General features: G+C 44.7%; 1 protein-coding gene across 3 annotated transcripts in view; it reads left to right on the plus strand.

Annotated features, from left to right (window-relative positions):
* Positions 1 to 17394, plus strand: part of LOC147887698 (uncharacterized) — a 48747-nt gene extending 31353 nt beyond the window's left edge. For 2 of the 3 annotated variants that reach the window (XM_087393153.1, XM_087393152.1), the window contains exon 16: positions 17030 to 17394. In XM_087393153.1, coding sequence (XP_087249279.1) covers positions 17030 to 17121 — 92 coding nt within the window. In that variant the 3' untranslated portion in view covers positions 17122 to 17394. The remainder of the gene's footprint in view (positions 1 to 17029) is intronic. The other variant, XM_087393151.1, reaches the window with a different exon arrangement.
* The last annotated feature ends 882 nt before the right edge of the window (positions 17395 to 18276 follow it).

Raw genomic sequence — 18276 nt, forward strand, 5'->3', positions numbered from 1 at the left:
GTACGGCTGTACGGCCGACGTCTGTTCGTACGGATGTACGGACGACGTACGTCCGTACTATTGTACGGCGCGCGAAATGGCGCCTGCGCCTGCGCGATACGCTGCCCGCTGCAGCCCGCGCTGCCTCGCTGCCCTGCGCGATGCGCTGCCCCGCTGCCCCGCGCCGCCCTGCTGCAGCTGCCTGCGCGACCTGCGCCGCTGCCTGCTCTGCCTCGCTGCAGCCCCGCTGGCCTGCGATGCGCTACCTGCTGCTGCTTTGCTCGCGCGCGCTGCTGAGGGTGCTGAGGGCTCAAGGCCCGAGGGGCTAGGGAGTGGAGAAGGAGGATAGGAGAGGCTGGCTCTGATACCAGTTGAAGGGTTAGGAAGGGGGAAGAAGAGCAAGAGGGAGAGAGTGTGAGAGAGAGAGAGACTCAAATGTGCGGGTGTAAAGTGATGAGCCACACCACAAACTCATTAGTTTTATTAGGATTAGGTTTTACCCTATGACTGTCTTAAGACAGTCATAGGTGTCCTATCTTTAATAAAGGGGTGGCAATGTGCCTTTACCCCAACACCTCTTGATGCTGAATATTCAAAATGCAGAAGTACCACTGCAGTGCCTCTTCAGTATCTCTTGATGCTCAGAATCCTCTTCTGAATACTTAGCTGCTGAAATATCTTTATAGTAACTTGCTCAATAAGCTGAAACATATTCTCAACAAACTGGTTAGTATTAAAAACGATTCTCTCACCCAAGTGTTTCAATGAACTAGGTGGACCTTGGCTATGGATGATTTTGTGATGAAGAGCTTCTTAATCTATAGAACTATCGATCATCACTCTCTTTTTCCAACTCTTCTATTTCAGCCCTATTCATCCCATAAGACGCTCTACATGGAGGATAAAATTCTTTATTCTCTGTCCATACTCTACAATGAATATGCCTACTCTCTATTGAGTTCACATACCATACACTAGTGTTGGCTGAATGGATAGCATTTACTCTTGGTTTCCATGTTCACCGTAGAGTCTTGGGATGAGGAGGTAGAAGCCTCACCCTCCTGCTTGGATGCTTTGCCTTTCCCTTTTACAGAATTGGTTTTGGCAATTTTAGCTAATAGCACTAGGAGTTGCACTTATTGCACATGAAATCATAGGTACCTTTTGGGCATTAACTAAGGCCCCTAGCCTGGTACCCTAGCCTGGTACCCTAGACTAAATTCAATGATAGTTAGTTTAGACACTTCACCATCACCACCACGTCCCCGTGACAAGGGCACAAGATACAAAACCCCCAAATTTTCAAGGACAAATTACCCAAATCAAGGGGCAAACGCAAGAGAATCCTAACTTGAGCTATACCAAGTAAATGTCACTACAATTGACAGCCAATCTGGCAAAAGTCCCAAATTCTAAGGGCAAATATGTCAAAAAGAGGGCAAATATGACAAAATAACTTGCAAATCTGAAATTAGCCTGTAATAGACTTAAAAGCCCCAAGTTGGAGATGAAATTGAGCCAAAAAAGAACAAATACTGCAAAGGCTCAAAAGCCCCAAAGAACACTTTAAAATCTGCAAATGCACTTTTGCAACAGCAAATGGGACTGAACTGCAAGAAAAACAACAAATGTCCAAAGTCACAAAAAAGTGTACGGACATGTACGCAGAGGTTGTAGGGATAGATTGGAATCACAATCGGCAAATCTGCAGCAGACATGTACAAACAGCAGTAGAATGACATCGCTTTTGTAAGAACACGTCAAAATACAAAAAATGTGAAATTGCACCTGAAAACGTGAAAAAACAGTCTCAAAATTGTTTATCAGCTCCAAAAGTAGCTTGTACAATTGAGACTGCAAGATGAGCTCCTTTTTGGAGCTCCAAATCTTATGTTATCAGCAGGCAATGACGACAAAAATGACCAAAAATGTCCTAGGAACAGTCACGGGGCTATGCAAAGCTGTCGCAGGAGCTAAATCTGCTAGTGGAGTGCAAAAATGAGCTGCTGTTTAAAAGAACGAGCTGCTAATCTTGGCAAGTGAGCTTCTGGGTGTGGAGCTAAAGCTTAAGTTGAGCACAAGGAAAGTAGGTAGGAGTCAAAAACACTACTTTGATACCAATGTTGGGTGCGGGGAGCAATAGAGTGGAATGGAATGCAAGGATGCAGACAACAAGCTGAAGAAACACGAGGTACTTGCAAATGGATAATGTGAAAGTACAAGTGGTGGCTAATATAGGCCCCAAAAGTCAACCACAAGAGTTGACCAACGAAGTCAACCTGAGGGGTTGATTGAATCCTAACTGGCATGTAAGGCCATACCAAGGCTAAGTGCTAACACTGTTTGTGGGACGAGCTCCACCCAACAAGCGAGGAGAGAGAGAGGAGTGTGATAACAGTGGTGTTGGATTTGGCAAGGTTGACGACGAGGAAGAAAATTAGTGATGGATCGTTGCTGATGCTTAGCTTATCCAAGCCCCTCCCCCCTCCTCTTTAGTCTCTGTGAGATCGCTCGCCGTCTAACAAGTGCTAGCGTTACTCTAGTGGTCTGACGAAAGAGGATATGTATGCAACCCTCATGTGGGTGTATCCACTTGGGGTCAAGTTTGTCAAGTTGTGCACTCTGGCTCTCTGCTAAGTCTGGCCCCCTATGGCCCCTAGCTTGAGTCGCTGGAGAAATCTTGATCGTGCTCTAATTGGGCTCTACCTGTCCCTACTGCTTTCTCCTCTGTGCTCATATGAGCTGATCTCTCTGTCTCTGGGCCTCAAGAAGGAAGTGGCCAAACACTACTGTTCCTGATGTGTCAATATTTCTTTGAGTGGGCCAAAACTACTACTAATTTGACAATGATTTTGTCCACGGATCTCATAGTACATAGGGCATCTAAATGCAAAATGATCCTTTGTCTCGATCTCTTGCATATCACATAAAGTACACATCTGTCTCTCATGAGATTCCCTTTGCCCGTTGTGTCTCTACCCATAGCCTTTGTGAAGATACCCCGGAACTAACTAATCGAGATCGTCAATGCATGTGGGAGATGGCTCTGGGTTTAGCCCGTTTGTTCAGTAATAAGCAAATGATCTCAGTAGAAGCTGAGGTTAACCGGAAGCTCAATAGGTGCTAACCAAGTCTTGTATGTGTGGAGCTACAAGAGATCCTCTTTGATGACCTAGTTCACCTCCTCGTAGACGAGTGGAATGGATGGAATCTCAAGGCTATGCTGAAATGGTGGCAACCTGTCCATTCGTAATCTGAAGCCTGCAAACCATTTGCGTGTTGAGCATACAAACTCCTCTAATCCCCCTTTGTCTTCGATGTTATAGATGAAGTTAGGGCTAGCCATGGCAATCGACATCGTGTGGATGTCGTGGTACCGAAGTCCGTGACTCTATGGAGATAAATGACCATCTTGAAGACTATATCGATTTGAAGAGGGGTAGCCACAAACTCTGCTAGTAAGACCTGATGTGGGACCGGTGGCTTGTTGCAAATCATCCGAGCAAGAAGCGAAACTTCAAGTCTCTCCATGTGGGACCAATCTGTCTATGCGGGACCAATCTATCTTTGATAAATCTATCCTTTGAAAGGGGCTGCCTTACATCCTAGCTAGTGGACAAGTGAATCAAATAGAAGAGAGTCGGTACTGGGTCTTGAAAATGTGAGTGACACTCGAGTTTGGCTAATGCGGCATATCCTCTAGTGAAACAAGCATGCATGGCTGGTCACATCGTGATGATCGGGGCTGAACAGAGGAGCCCCATGTATCTATGCGATGCAACAATCTCTATTGAAGCCTTGTCAAAGGTAAATTGCTCTCAGTGCGTTGCCACCTGGGATGTGTTGTAGATCATGTTCTTTTTTTAATTCAGGTTGACCTTCAAATCATGTGTGTCACAGAATGACTAGAGTGTATCCAAATGCCATTGGAGACGCTAGGTCAAGGAGACTAGGACCACATCACCTACGTATAGTAGAATCGGAACCAAGGAGTCAACTAAGGGGAAACTTGCACCTCTTAGAGTCATGAGGAAGGACTCCAGCTCGTCGATGTATAGGCCAAACAAAGTCTTTGATAACGGACAACCTTGTTTGACACCAGTCGTGCTCATGATTTCCTCTGTCCACCCAATTGAAGTCCTAACTCCTACCTGATACGTGCTAATATAGTGTCCAAATTGCCTAGGTGAGAGAAAGAAAGAAAGTTTATGGAAAAACTTTGAATGGCCGAAGGGTCTATGAGAATGAAAATATCATATATAATGAGCTGAAAGCGTGGAGCCTCGAAGTGGGCATCTACACCCAAGATAAGTGCAACATAAACTTAGAAACACTAGTACAAAGAATGTCTGAGCCCATGGAGAGGATGGAAATTGTGGTGTAGCATCAGTGCGGTGAACCTTTGGATGTTGGCAGAGGAGTCGAGCCTATGAGGGGTCTCGGTGATGTATGAGGCTGCAATGGCATAAAACCCATGGCACTTAGGACGATCAGTGTGTGACGTTTATATTATGGTCTCCTAGTCGTGGCGCTGCGTCAAACAAGTGCCGCTGTCACATCTGTTGGCCGTGCCTCAAATCTAGTGAACATGGAGGAAAGATCCTTGAGCCTAATATGTGGATTGATCGCTGACGGGTCTGTCATATCTCCTGCTCCAAGCCTTGGCTACATTGTCTCACTTGGGCTTGTCCGTGCTATGCGATAGGAAAAACTTAGTGATCACACTCTTAGTGGAATCTGGCTGAGTACCACCATGATCTTGTGTTTGTGCCTTGAGCAAATGTTCTCTGTCCTCATGAATGAATGTAAGAAATCCTAGATTTACTATATTTAGAAATGTGCTAAAGGAACAGAAAGGAGATTGAAATAGCAGAGAACAAGGATTAATTGTATTGCTTGAGTGTCTGTAGTGTATCTGTAGTGTCGTCCATACAATTGGGCCTCTCTTATATAGAGAGTGAAGAGTCACACATGAAAAGGTGTGTTGCATGAAGAGGTGTGTACTCCTTGTGAAGGGTGTGATCCTTGATGAGAGGGTACATAACAATAGAAGTGTCTCTTCCATAGAATGTCTCTTGTGAAGGGTTGTGCCTTATAGGAAGTGTCCCGTCGAAAGGGCATACCCTTCCACAAGTGTCCATTCATCAAACCATCCATAAGTCTAGATATAGAGAAAGGAATACGTCACAGATCGTGACATCCCCTCCCACTTAAAATAAGACCCTGGTGGAGATAATGAACTGATGCAGAAAATATCACGGTAAATTCTGAAAATACTGTTGTAAAATGTCAGGGTACTGCTGTAAGTCTTCATTAGATTGCCAAGTAGTGTCGGAGTCGTCTAGATCTTGCCAAAGAACAAGGAATTTTTGTGATAAGTCGATGTCGAGTCTCTCGCTGTCGATGGTCCAGAATACGCTCAGGAATAAGGAGAACATAATCGTCTTCGATTTCTGGGACATAATCACCTGCGGGAGGAACTGCTTCATCGCCTGGAATGTACGTCTTTAGCCAAGAAATATGAAATGTCGGATGGATTTTACCCCATGATGGTGGTAATTCCAATTTGTAACTTAAAGGTGAATTTTTCTTGACGATCCGGAAAGGTCCATAGTATCTTGGTCGCAACTTAGGAAACACAGACTTAACCGTCTTATAGCGATGTGGGGCTACAAATAATAGCACCATGTCACCAGTGTCAAATTCCAAGTGAAGTCTATGTTTGTTGGCAGACCATTGATACCACTCTTGCGCTTTTCGCCTATGATCCCTGACTTTGGAGTAGAATGTCTTGCATTTCTTGAACCAGTTGATCAGCTAGGGCCACTCGATGTTGAAGTACAAAATTCGTTGGTACAATCAGAGTGTGTCCATAAGCTGCTTGAAATGGAGTCATGCTGATGGCACTATGGAAAGAGTTATTATAAGCAAACTCAAGGAGTGGTAGATACTCTTCCCAAGCTGCTAGGCGTGACTGAATATAATGTCGAAGCATTTCTTCCAAAACTTGGTTGACTCTTTCAGTCTGGCCATCTGATTCTGGGTGGTAGGCTGAACTGAACAGTAGAGTTGTACCCAAAGATTCGAAGAGTGAAATCCAAAAGTGATTGGTAAACTTAGGATCTCTATCGGATATGATATTCTTGGGCAATCCATTTTCAGCCATGGTTGAAAATGAATCTGGACCCAAGATACAGACATTGTGCACAGATAGAGGTGGGGAATACTTGTCTGCAGATTTTGATGCTTTTCTGAAAGGCAAGGGTATTGTGCATCAGCTCACAGTGAGGCTGACCCCTCAGCAAAATGGCAAAGCTGAGAGGAAAAATAGAACTCTTATGGAGATGGACAGATGTATGCTGAAAAGCAAACACATGCCTCACAAATTCTGGCTTGAAGGTCTAATGTGTGCCAACTACATCTTAAATCGGTCTCCCAGTAAGGCTTTGAAAACAAAAACTCCCTATGAAGTCTGGAATGGGAGAAAGCCTTCGGTGGATCATTTCCGTGTCTTTGGATGCCTTGCATATGCTCAGTGCCAATCGAATTTCGGCATAAGTTGTCAGATAAGGCAATTAAGTGCATATTTGTTAGGTACAGTGCAGAAAGCAAGGGGTACCGTCTCTACAATCTTGCTACACGCAAGATCATTGTCAGTAGAGATGTCATATTTGCAGAAAATTCAGCTCACACTCAGGCTGAATTTCATATGCCTTCTTCTTCAGAGGATGTTTTTGAGGGGTTACTACCCATTGCCTTGGGTTCCCCTGCTGATATTTCTGATGCGAATCAGAATTTACAGCCACCTCCCAATGCTCCAGTTCAGCCACAGGATGTCACAGGCAGTGGAACAGGTGGTTCAGCAAGAAATTGCAGACATACATGCAGCAAAAACAGTCCCAAATTGGCTGTTACAGACTCTCAGGGGGAGTAAGATTGATGCTCCATTACCTAGCAGGACTCGCAGTGCAGTAAGGCACATGGAAGGTGCTAATTCAGTGGAATCAGCATATGCAGGTAGTCTTCTCGATGAGGAGCAGCCTGCAACATTCGAAGAAGCAAAGGACAATGTGCATTGGATGAATGCCATGCACGATGAATTGCAGTCCATTCAGAAAAATCAGACTTGGATGTCGTAGACTTGCCACCAAGTAAACATGCCATTGGTACACGATGGGTTTTCAAGGTGAAACGAAAGCCAGATGGCTCCATCGACAGATACAAGGCAAGGCTGGTTGCCAAACGCTATGCTCAGAAAAAGGGCATAGATTATGAGGAGACTTTTGCTCCTACATCCCAGATGACCACCATCCGATTTGTTATTGCAATGGCTGCACATTTTGAGTTGAATGTTCATCAGTTGGACATTAAAACAGCCTTCCTAAATGGAGACTTGTTGGAAGAGGTTTATATCAAACAACCTCCAAGCTTTGAAATTTCAGAAAATGCACTTCAGGTATGCAAGCTAAATAAAGCTTTGTATGGGCTGAAACAGGCCCCTCGTGCATGGTATGCCAAGATTCATGCCTTTTTGACCAGCAAGGGGCTGCATAATAGTCCTACTAAGAGCACCCTCTACATCAAGAAGGATGGGGGGGAAATTTTAGTCATCATTCCTTATGTCGATGACTTACTGCTCACAGGGTCCAATGAAGATAATATTGCAAATTTCAAAGCTGATTTGCAAACCAACTTTGACATGTCAGATTTGGGGCTGCTTCACTTTTATTTGGGGATCCAGTTCTCTCAAGAGAGACGTGACACTCTTATGTCTCAGTCCAAGTATGTGCAGAAACTCTTGGACAGATTTAACATGCATGATTGTAAGCCCATAGCCACTCCCATGGAGCCGGGGCTGAAATTCACATGATGCAGGAGAATCAGTTGATGCCACATTTTACAGTCAGGCTGTTGGATGCCTCATTTATCTTTGCAACACTAGACGTGATATTCAGTTTGCAGTATCTAAGGTGAGCAGGTATATGCACAGCCCAAAAACTATGCATTGGCAGGCAGTTAAGCGCATCTTCCGTTATTTGTAAGGCACGAAGTCTTTTGGCTTGTTATTTCCCAGGGGGGGTGACTTGCAGATGCATGCCTACAGTGATTCAGATTGGGCTGGTGATTATGACACTAGGCAGTCCACTAGTGGCAATTGTTTCTTTTTGGGTAAAGCTTGCATTTCCTAGCGGAGCAAGAAACAATCTACAGTGGCTACCTCATCATGTGAAGCTGAGTACAGGGCAGCTTTCACAGCAACAGTTGAATGTGTCTGGCTGCGTCGTCTATTTGCTGATCTTCATCTGTCATTGGAGGGTCCTTCTCCAATTCACACTGATATTCAGAGTGCCATTGCAGTGGCAAAGAATCCAATGTTTCATGCTCGCACGAAGCACATTGAGGTTCACTATCACTACGTCAGAGAGAAGTTGCATGCAGGAGAGATCAGTATGCTTTGTGTCCACACATGACAATGTTGCAGATATTTCACCAAAGCACTTCCACGTGAAAAGTTTGAGGCATTTCGCAGTGCCCTGAACTTATATCTGTTTGGTGATTAATCATCCTTGTACATGACATTGGCACTGCAGGGAACTGTTAGAATTATAGATATAATTCATCAGTGACCAATGTAATTTAATAAGCTAGTTAGGGACACTTTTCCCTCTTTAAGAGGTTTTTTCCCCTAACCGCAGTTAGTCCACTAACTATGGTTAGTGACTACCAAGGTTTTGTCACTAGGACAAAACCTTATCTCACTCCTTCAGTTATATTACTCTCACACTCATCTATTCGCAACTAAGCTTTCAGCTCTCTCTCTCTCCCGTTTCTTGCTCTCACTGTTGCTCTCTCTCTTTCTCACATAGAGGGCACGGAGTTCAGTGTTTTCTACCTCTGGTGGGAATGAGTCCACATAGTCGTCTGGTTGCGTCACGTCATCCTCTCTATGTGTGGTACTGCGAGAATCTTGGAGTTGTTTGACTTTCTGGACCAAGTCGGAGATGCAGTCTTGAAGCTGGAAAATTTGAAGTTGCAGTAGTGCTTCGCCTTGTAAGTCGACTTCAGGGGTCTTTTTTGGACTTGAGTCACTTATTTCCGGAGAGGCTGCACGCGAGCGTTGCGACATATCTGAGGTCCCTGTGAGAAAAGCACGAATCTGCGCTCTAGTTTGTACCATTCGTGGAAGAAGATTTGGGCTGCTCCCTAAGGTTGCTCATGTTGGAGGAGGCAGGAGAAGCAGGATGGAACCAGCCGTGGAAATCTGGTAAAGGAGGTCCTGTCTGAGGTAACACTGGTGATGCCGAAATGGGTGATAGTGCTCGTGAAAGTACAGGGGTAGTTTGCAGAGTCCACGGATCTGAGAAGGGATAAGGAGCTGCTGTCGGGAGTGGAGGATATCCAGGAGAAGGAGTGCCTTCAGAGTGTAAATATTGTCTTGGGGAAGGTACAACCTGTATAGGAGGTGGAGACTACCCTGGAGATGCTGAAGTTGAGGGGTAAAAATCTCTCCAAAGATGGACAGCCAACTCGTGAGGAATATCGGGTTCTGGGTATCTACGTGTCTCGTGAAACACAACCTGGACTGTGCTAAGAAAGTAATGTAACTGAGGTGCCTCACGCAGAGGGTATAGGATGTGGTCCAAATCACTGGAAGGGCACGTGACACAGAAGACCCACGATGCAAAAGCTCCAAAATGGGCTGGTTGTGCAATCTGAACACGATATTGTGTGGTAGATGATGCCTGAGGTGTCCTTGAAGGGACGGGTGAATTTCTAGGGGTTTCCATGCTTTAAGGAAGCGGCTTTCATTTGCTGTAATTTGATAATAAGCGTCAAATGACAATATGAAAGAGAATCCTTAGAAATAGAATGGAAAGAATCCACCTGGCATAGATTTAATCTGCCAATTAGTTGCGTAGAAAAGGCCTGCAGATCACTATCCGGAGGTCCATGTTGCTGTCCTTGCAAATCCACGTGGATGTGTGAACAAGAAATAGGTGTCTGGTAGACTTTCGAGGCAGATAGGGGCGTTGGCAGAGGCTGGGTGCAGAAAAGGCAGATTTCGTGGAACCAATCACGCTTTCCCTGCGTTGAAATTCAGAGGCAAGTACCAGTGGGGTGCGAGGAGCAGATCTGGGCCTGGCTGGTCAGGATTGGAAGGCAGCAAAAGGGTGCTTTTCACAGGCTAAGATAAGCCAGCAGGATTCAGGCTGGTCTGAATCGCGATAGAGGGCAGAACAGCTGCTGGGCAAAGGCAGGTATGGTGGCGAAAAAGGGGCAGCCTGCTTGCCTGTGGCGAAATTGGCTGCGTGCTTCCAAGGCTGAATCGCGGCAGCAAGGGTAGTGATCTGGCGCTGAAAGACTGGCAGGAACTTAGGGCAGCAAACCGGCTGATGGGGGGGGGGGCTGCGTATGGCGTGGAAGGGAGGCGAATCCCGCGTGACGAAAAATCCGTACGGGTGTCAATCGTGGATCATCATTTTTGTGTGTGGCTGCCTAGGTTGGGTGGTTGCCAAAAATTAAAGTGTGGGTTTAATTAACCCTTGGGTAGTTTAGGGTAAGGCCTAAGGTATGGGGCTGGGTTTTTCTTTTTAGCCCCTCTAGGTACCCTTTTATAAGGTGCTTGGTGCCAAAAGGTGTGCCTATCCTAAGGGGTTGTGACCCTTGGAATAGGTGTACCTTTTCATGAAGGGGTGTGACCCTGTTTTCAAAAGGGGTGTCCCCACACGAAGAGGTGTGTCCTTTTTTCCACGATGGGGTGTGTCCCTTGGGTGAGGAGTCAAAACTCTTCATCAAAAGGTGTGTCCGATGGTGGAAAAGGTGCGTCCCTTGGTTTTGAGACAGCCCAAGCACATGAAAAGACACGATTTTTGTCGTGTCCATTCACATCAACTCGTGATGTGTGGGAGATGGAGAGGCCAATGATGACTTTAGGCAGGGTTGGCGCTAAAAATTTTTACGCTCATTCTCTCTATCTCTTCCATGCACTATGTGCACGGATATCCTTCTAGCGGAAAAAGATGTATCAAATAGGCGCTAGAAGGTGGGGGACATTTCCTACAAGCAGGAGTGAAATTTGCTCTGATACCACTGTAAGAAATCCTAGATTTACTATATTTAGAAATGTGCTAAAGGAACAGAAAGGAGACTGAAATAGCAGAGAACAAGGAATAATTGTATTGCTTGAGTGTCTGTAGTGTATCTGTAGTGTCATCCATACAATTGGGCCTCTCTTATATAGAGAGTGAAGAGTCACACATGAAAAGGTGTGTACTCCAAAGTGTATGAGCATGAAGAGGTGTGTACCCCTTGTGAAGGGTGTGACCCTTGATGAGAGGGTACATTACAATAGAAGTGTCTCTTCCATATGTGAAGGGTTGTGCCTTATAGGAAGTGTCCTGTCGAAAGGGCATACCCTTCCACAAGTGTCCATTCATCAAACCATCCATAAGTCTAGATATAGAGAAAGGAATACGTCATAGATTGTGACAATGAAGGTCGTCAAACATCTCTGACATGAGTCTAGAGAGGGATCCAAATCCATCCCTAAAAAGACAAAGGTAATAACCTCAAATGTCGTAGTACACAAGGCATCTGAAGCACAGTGCTCCTCTGACTCAATCTTCTGTAGATCACTCTATACTCAATCTTCTGTAGATCACATAGAGTGGAGATGCAACCCTCTCTCGATATGCCCTCCTTTCGCCCACTCTCAATGCAGAGTCAAAGCGATAAAACTCATAATTGCCTGATCAATAGACAAGGGGGAGCACACATGTAAAATGAGTGGATTAGGGCTGCCTCATAGCTAGCCCCAGTATAGGGTATACATGGGTAGATCTGTGGGCTGCATAGACTGCCATGTGGGTGGCAGCCGTGTGGCTGCACCATAGCCTGACATGTGGGCTGCACAAGTGGCTGCCACATTGGTTGAAGAGGCCTGCTGTACAGGTCGGCAGAGCTGCTAGCAGCCAACTAGAGGCTGCCGCATGGGTGTGCAGACAGGGCAGAAACAGCAGCAGAGTACCAGGGCAGGAGGGGTTGGAGTTATATGCATCTCATAGTGTGTGAGGGCTCTTTTGTGGGTGTGCCCGCCCTTATTCAGTTGAGGATAGGCCTATATTTGGAGGCTTTTCAAGGCTGTTACGGGGGCTGTTTTTCTCAGCCTCTAGGGCTGGTTGGCCAGGCCTTTAGGGCCCTGACCCTGGTCATCGGGTTTAGCCGACTTGGAGGTCAGGTCAACCGACCAGCCTGATCAGTTGATTGACCCTGGGGTCGGCCAGTTGACTGCCCCTGGGTCAGCTCACTAGGCAGGCTAAAAGTCCTCCACTTCACTGTTCGGACATTTCCCTCCTGCGCTCTGGGTTATACAGTTTCCATTGCCTCTCTCTCTCTCTCTCTCTCTCTCTCTCTCTCTCTCTCTCTGCACACCTTATGTGATGGGCAGAAGATCGAGTCAGAGGAGCATTCTGCTTCTAGATGTCCTGTGTATTATGCTTTTGCATGGAAAGGTTTACCAACTCGGTCACTAATAAGATGATAATCACAACCATCATCCAAACGATCACAATCCTTTGTTGACATTCTGTAGATTTTAAACAAATAATGGGGACTAAACAAGGAAGATGCTTCAACTACATGTGCAGTTTGCCTTGATCTCTCCTTATAGGACACTCATAAAATGGAGGAAACTTTCTTTCAGCCAAAACACCTCTTTTCTCTCATTATCTCTATTTTTCTCCGCTCGACATTTGAGGTATATGACATAGGTGGAGGGATTGACATTCTTAACTTGCCTACTCTTCAATGGCTCTTGAAATCTCTTCCTACAGTTAAAAGAACGGTGTTTCAAATTGCTTTGCTTTGACTACAAGTGGACACGTCATTCGAATAATCGATCTTTCTTTTAATTATCTGTACCATCTTAGTGGCCCCATGTAAGGAAGTATAGAGAACGATAGGGTTTGCAGTGGAGTGATAAAAAACAGACGATACTTAGACACAATTGAAGAACGGAACTCAGAAAACATAGTGCCTGTTTGGTAATATGAAAAACTGAATACAAGAACCTCAAGCTGTCGTGTCTCAAGGACCGTGGCTGAGGCGAATCAGAAAGATGATTCCATGTAGAGAAACTGTAGAAAAGATAGCAGCAGAGGGAGCGAAACGCAGTCCTCCGTGTAGCTCGATGATGACGAAGATGATGAAGAAAAAGAGCTCATCTGGCTGTAGATTTGGAGGTGTATGAGCAGCAGAGGATGAGGAGATGTGGAAGCTTGTCAGGCAGCAGTCAGGAGCAGATCTGGAGTAGCAGTTGGACGTCCAAGGCTAGATCTAGAGGAGAGGAATAGAGAGACAGAGGGGTTGGGGCAGAACTGGAGCAGAGGAGGCAAAGAATGAGTTGGGGCAGGCTTAATAGCCAGTTCTGGAGCAGGAGGGGCTGCAGCAAAGGATGGAGGTGGTGAGGAGCAGCTGCAGGTCCTATCACTGAGAGTGAGGGGATAGGGAGTCTTTTATAGGCCTGACCCAGGAGGTAGGCCAGCTGGTCGGCCAGTTCTGGTTGGCCAGTTATGGCCGACCATTTTTGGCCTTTTTGGCCACTTGTTTGGCCCTGCTAGCTGTCCTTTTGGCTGGCCTGTTTGGTGCCTTTTGTGCCTTTGGCTGGCCTTAATGCCCCTAAAATAGGGATTGCTGATAGGTGGTATGTTTGCCCCTAAATTGGGGATTGTACTTGCTTAACACCCCCTCTCAATTGCCAATTTGGAGGGGCAGACATTGTGCGCGTGGAGCTTCGTGTAGAGATGTCGACGGTGGTGGTGGCTATCCCTGCAAAATGCCCAAGAGATGCAATGCAAAAAATGCAGTCACAAGAGGAGTGCCCTTGCAAGGGAGTTGTTCACTTGCCTGAGTTACACGTATGATCAGCAGAAGTAAGAATACTGTGAAGCTCCAGAGAATAAGCCACCCTCTCTCACCGCCGAAAGGTGGAGGAAAAACAAAGGTAAAGAACAAATATCTCCAGCATCTTGATTCTTCCAAAGGAAGAGGTCATAGCTGAACAGTGAGCCAGTGTGTGCCCGATCTTGGACCTCGGGAGAGAAGAGTCTATTCCCGCCTCCATGAATGTAGAAGATTCGAAACAACAGTCATCAAGACACATCTGAACAGAAAGGGTCCCTCATAGGGAGAACTTGTAGATCCTGGAAGTCGATGCCAATGGAGATCTGGTAGAGGTGAAGGATCACGACCTCCTTGTTCGAAGGAATGGGGAGTGTCAAGCCTGAAACCGAAAAGGGAGGGAGGGATGGGAGTAGCAGATGGAGGTTAGAAAGGGAGGGATGGGAGTAGAAGATGGAGTTTAGAAAGGGAGGGAGGGATGGGAGTAGAAGATGGAGTTCTCTCCCGTAGTGCACAGCGGAATGAAGAGGAAAGTGATATGTTCATAGGAGTGATGCTCCCTGTACCTATGGCCTCCATGAAGAAGCAGGATCTTTAGATCACTAGAGATCTGGGGTCTTTAGATCACCATGGCTCTGATACCATATAGAGAAACGATAGGGTTTGCAGTGGAGCGATAAAAAATAGACGATACTCAGACACAACTGAAGAACGGAACTCAGAAAACATAGTGCCTGTTTGGTAATATGAAAAACTGAATACAAGAACCTCAAGCTGTCGCGTCTCAAGGACCGTGGCTGAGGCGAATCAGAAAGATGATTCCATGTAGAGAAATTGTAGAAAAGATAGCAGTTGAGGGAGCGAAACGCAGTCCTCCGTGTAGCTCAATGATGACGAAGATGATGAAGAAAAAGAGCTCATTTGGCTGTAGATTTGGAGGTGTATGAGCAGCAGAGGATGAGGAGATGTGGAAGCTTGTTAGGCAGCAGTCAGGAGCAGATCTGGAGCACCAGCTGGAGGTCCAGGGCTAGATCTGGAGGAGAGGAATAGAGAGACAGAGGAGTTGGGGCAGAACTGGAGGAGAGGAGGCAGAGAATGAGTTGGGGCAGGCTTAATAGCCAGTTCTGGAGTAGGAGGGGCTGCAGCAAAGGATGGAGGTGGTGAGGAGCAGCTGCAGGTCCTGTCACTGAGAGTGAGGGGGTAGGGAGTCTTTTATAGGCCTGACCCAGGAGGTAGGCCAGCTGGTCAACCAGCTGGTCAGGCTGGCCAGCTGGTCGGCCAGTTCTGGTCGGCCATTTTTGGCCTTTCTGGCCACTTGTTTGGCCCTGCTGGCTGTCCTTTTGGCTGGCCTGTTTGGTGCCTTTTGTGCCTTTGGCTGGCCTTAATGCCCCTAAAATAGGGATTGCTGATAGGTGGTATGTTTGCCCCTAAATTGGGGATTGTAGTTGCTTAACAGGAAGTAGGGCCATGGAGTTCTACTTCGTATTTTAAATTAGGTTTTAGGCTGGTGAGATTTTTGGTCAACTTATCATAGCCCAACCTCCATCTACAAATACAAGTTCTTAGGCAACTAGTTGAGTCAATATAATCAATCTCGGGCCATCACCAAATCAAATCTGGCTTAATCAAATATACCAGCGTTGCTGCTAGCCATCCCACAACAAAATGAGACTAGGCTTGACGTCCCAATCAACATTATTAGGGTGGACCATCAAAGTCTAGGGCCGGCAAGCATATTATCACAACCTGTGAATGTAATTACATGCCAGCAAAAAGAGACTGGCAAGAGCCCTAATATTCCAATTCAATCAAGAAGACCTTTTCAAAAGAAAGCACAAGTGCCTATTCCTCTGCCAAGCAATGAGCATCTAAGCTCGTCCACATAAGCTCCCAAGCCTTAAATAAAAGAAGCTCCATACTCTCAAAGATTTGGATATCTGAGGAGCTCACTCCAATCCAGCTCAAACAAAGAAACAATGAACTCACCAAAGTCAAGAAAGCACACAAGGTAGGCAAATGGGCGGTGTATCAAAATGGGCAAGCATTAATTAAGCTTTTAAATCCAAATCCAAATCTAAACCCAAAGACTTAAACTGATGTTATAGAGGCCACCTTATGATAGTATCAGAATGTAGCTTTGTCCTATAATAGCTCTGAAGGAGCTAGCCTTGTACACTCTCCTGACTCTTTGGCTATCCAATTGTAGTAAGTCACGTTTTTTGTGTTTGTACTTGTCTCATAGACCTATGAGGTCTTTTAAAGACATTAATATATTTTCTTTCTTTCTTTCTCTCCCTCTCATACACACACAGAGACACACACACGCACTTACTCACTCACACACATACTCTAGGTAATCTTTGATGATTGATAAATCTATTGGTGTGGTAGACATGAGTGTCATGAAAATATTGGTATGGAGGTAGATGATCAATAGACTTTCCATCTTACTAGTGATGCATGCTCTTTAGTCAGGTGTGTATGAGCCAATAGTTTCATGGTGAACTTGGAAACCCATAAAGTTACATCTGAAGTATACATAGGACTTAACTATCCCAATTGGCTCACGTGCAACGATGAATGACTTGTGCTGAAGTTGAGCTTCATTGGTATTGAAAATCAAAACCTTAGTTTCAAAAAGGTTGACCTTCACGTCCGGACTCTCACAAAAAGGTTGTAGAGTTGTTAGACGCATCTATAATGCCCTTGTTACGTATGAGTTGAGCACAACATGATTGGCATAAAGTACGTCAAGATCAATGTTTGTTCCAATGCCAATCCCTATCCACTAAGGAAATCTAAAGCCCAAAGAGGGTTTTGCTTACTTGAAGTCAAGCGACTTGCTCTAGTTATAGCCAAACCATCTTACTCAACCTACATGATTGTAATCTTATTACTCAAGTCAACCCTCTTCTACTTATGCAATTCAGTCTTTTGAATTGTATGAATCATAAAAGTTGCTCTACCTCTAAAATTTCAACTGTCTCCATCTAAATTTGACCTTTCTATTTCTTCCTCGTCTTGCTCCTTTGTGTTTGTGCTTGCATGCATTCTTGTGTGCATGCGTATGTACGTGTGTGTGTGTGTGTGTGTATGTGTGTGTCTGTGTGTGTGTACTAAATTTCAAATGCCTTTTTGTTGGTATATACAGCTGAAGAATATGAGAGAACATGGGAGCAAAATGATGAGTTTGGTCTTAATGATATGGATACCTCCTCTGCTGATGTGGCTTATAAATCATAGAAGGCTCAAAAGTCTTGGAATCGGGCATGAAGTTCCTTGCAATCAATGCAAGTTTTCTTGTAAAAATGTTGAAATATCTACATGTAATTGCCCAAAGAAATGAGTAAAAGTGTTCTCCAATGTTGTAGCCCTTTTGTCCTCATTTATCATTGCAATTAAGTGTCAAAGATATAGTTTTGTTATTTTTACAAGTAGACTCGTGCTCTTTAAAACAATGCTGAGAATGCAACGTGAGAAATAATATGATTAATTCGGATTTGAATATTATGAATGCAACCACACTTTAGGCAATTATTCTTTAAATTGCATCTCCAAAGTTGTATATGTTTTGTTTACGCTGTGCAGTTGTGGACATGGGGGTTTGCCTCTTTTGTAACGTTGAAATATTCCTTTTTAAGATAAAATAGTAATCCAATCTTAAATGGAACATCTAGATGTTCTTCCCCTTGGTTTAGAAATACGTTTGTTGTTCCCAATTGTTCTTACCATCATTTCAATGATCTATCTAATATTTTGGAATTATGGCTAGTTCTAACTATCTTTCTCATCTTCATAGTATACAAACATCTTATTTAGTGGATGTCTTTGTCCGTATACACTTCTTCCACCTATGTGACGCTTTCTTTTCAGCCATTCCTTGTATCCCTTCCTTGGGTGTAGCCCTATGTACATAGGAGCTGCTTATGCCTATCACTTGGTGTAAGGTGCCAAATTACAAAAATCAAGAACTCACACAAAACACCAATTTGAAAATTGAAGATGATGGAAGTCGTTTATTCCAACGTAGATTTCTTACAAGAGAAAATACTTTCAAAAGTATCACATTGTCACCCTCATTCTCTATTTCCATCACAATCATGATCACTGAGGTAGATAATCAATTGCAACTTAAATCTCAAAACGTTGATTTAATCTCAATCCAATTTGTCGCTTTGCATGTATAAACTTTCTCTCAAATTGAGACAACGTTCAAATCAATTCATCTTTAAATAAATGGCCCCTTTATAAGTCCAAAACTTACTTTTTTAAACACGCACTCACTTTAAAATTTTCCCCTCTTTTTGAACATTAGGAAATATAGATCCATCTCTCTCAAAGGGTTAAGAATTTGAAGATAAACAACGTTTGATCGTCCTACGTTGCTCTATAAGTTAT

This window comes from Dipteris shenzhenensis, chromosome 22 (genome assembly GCF_047967505.1).
Source record: "Dipteris shenzhenensis isolate YYH24624 ecotype China chromosome 22, Dip_SZ_1.0, whole genome shotgun sequence".
Taxonomy (NCBI): domain Eukaryota; kingdom Viridiplantae; phylum Streptophyta; class Polypodiopsida; order Gleicheniales; family Dipteridaceae; genus Dipteris; species Dipteris shenzhenensis.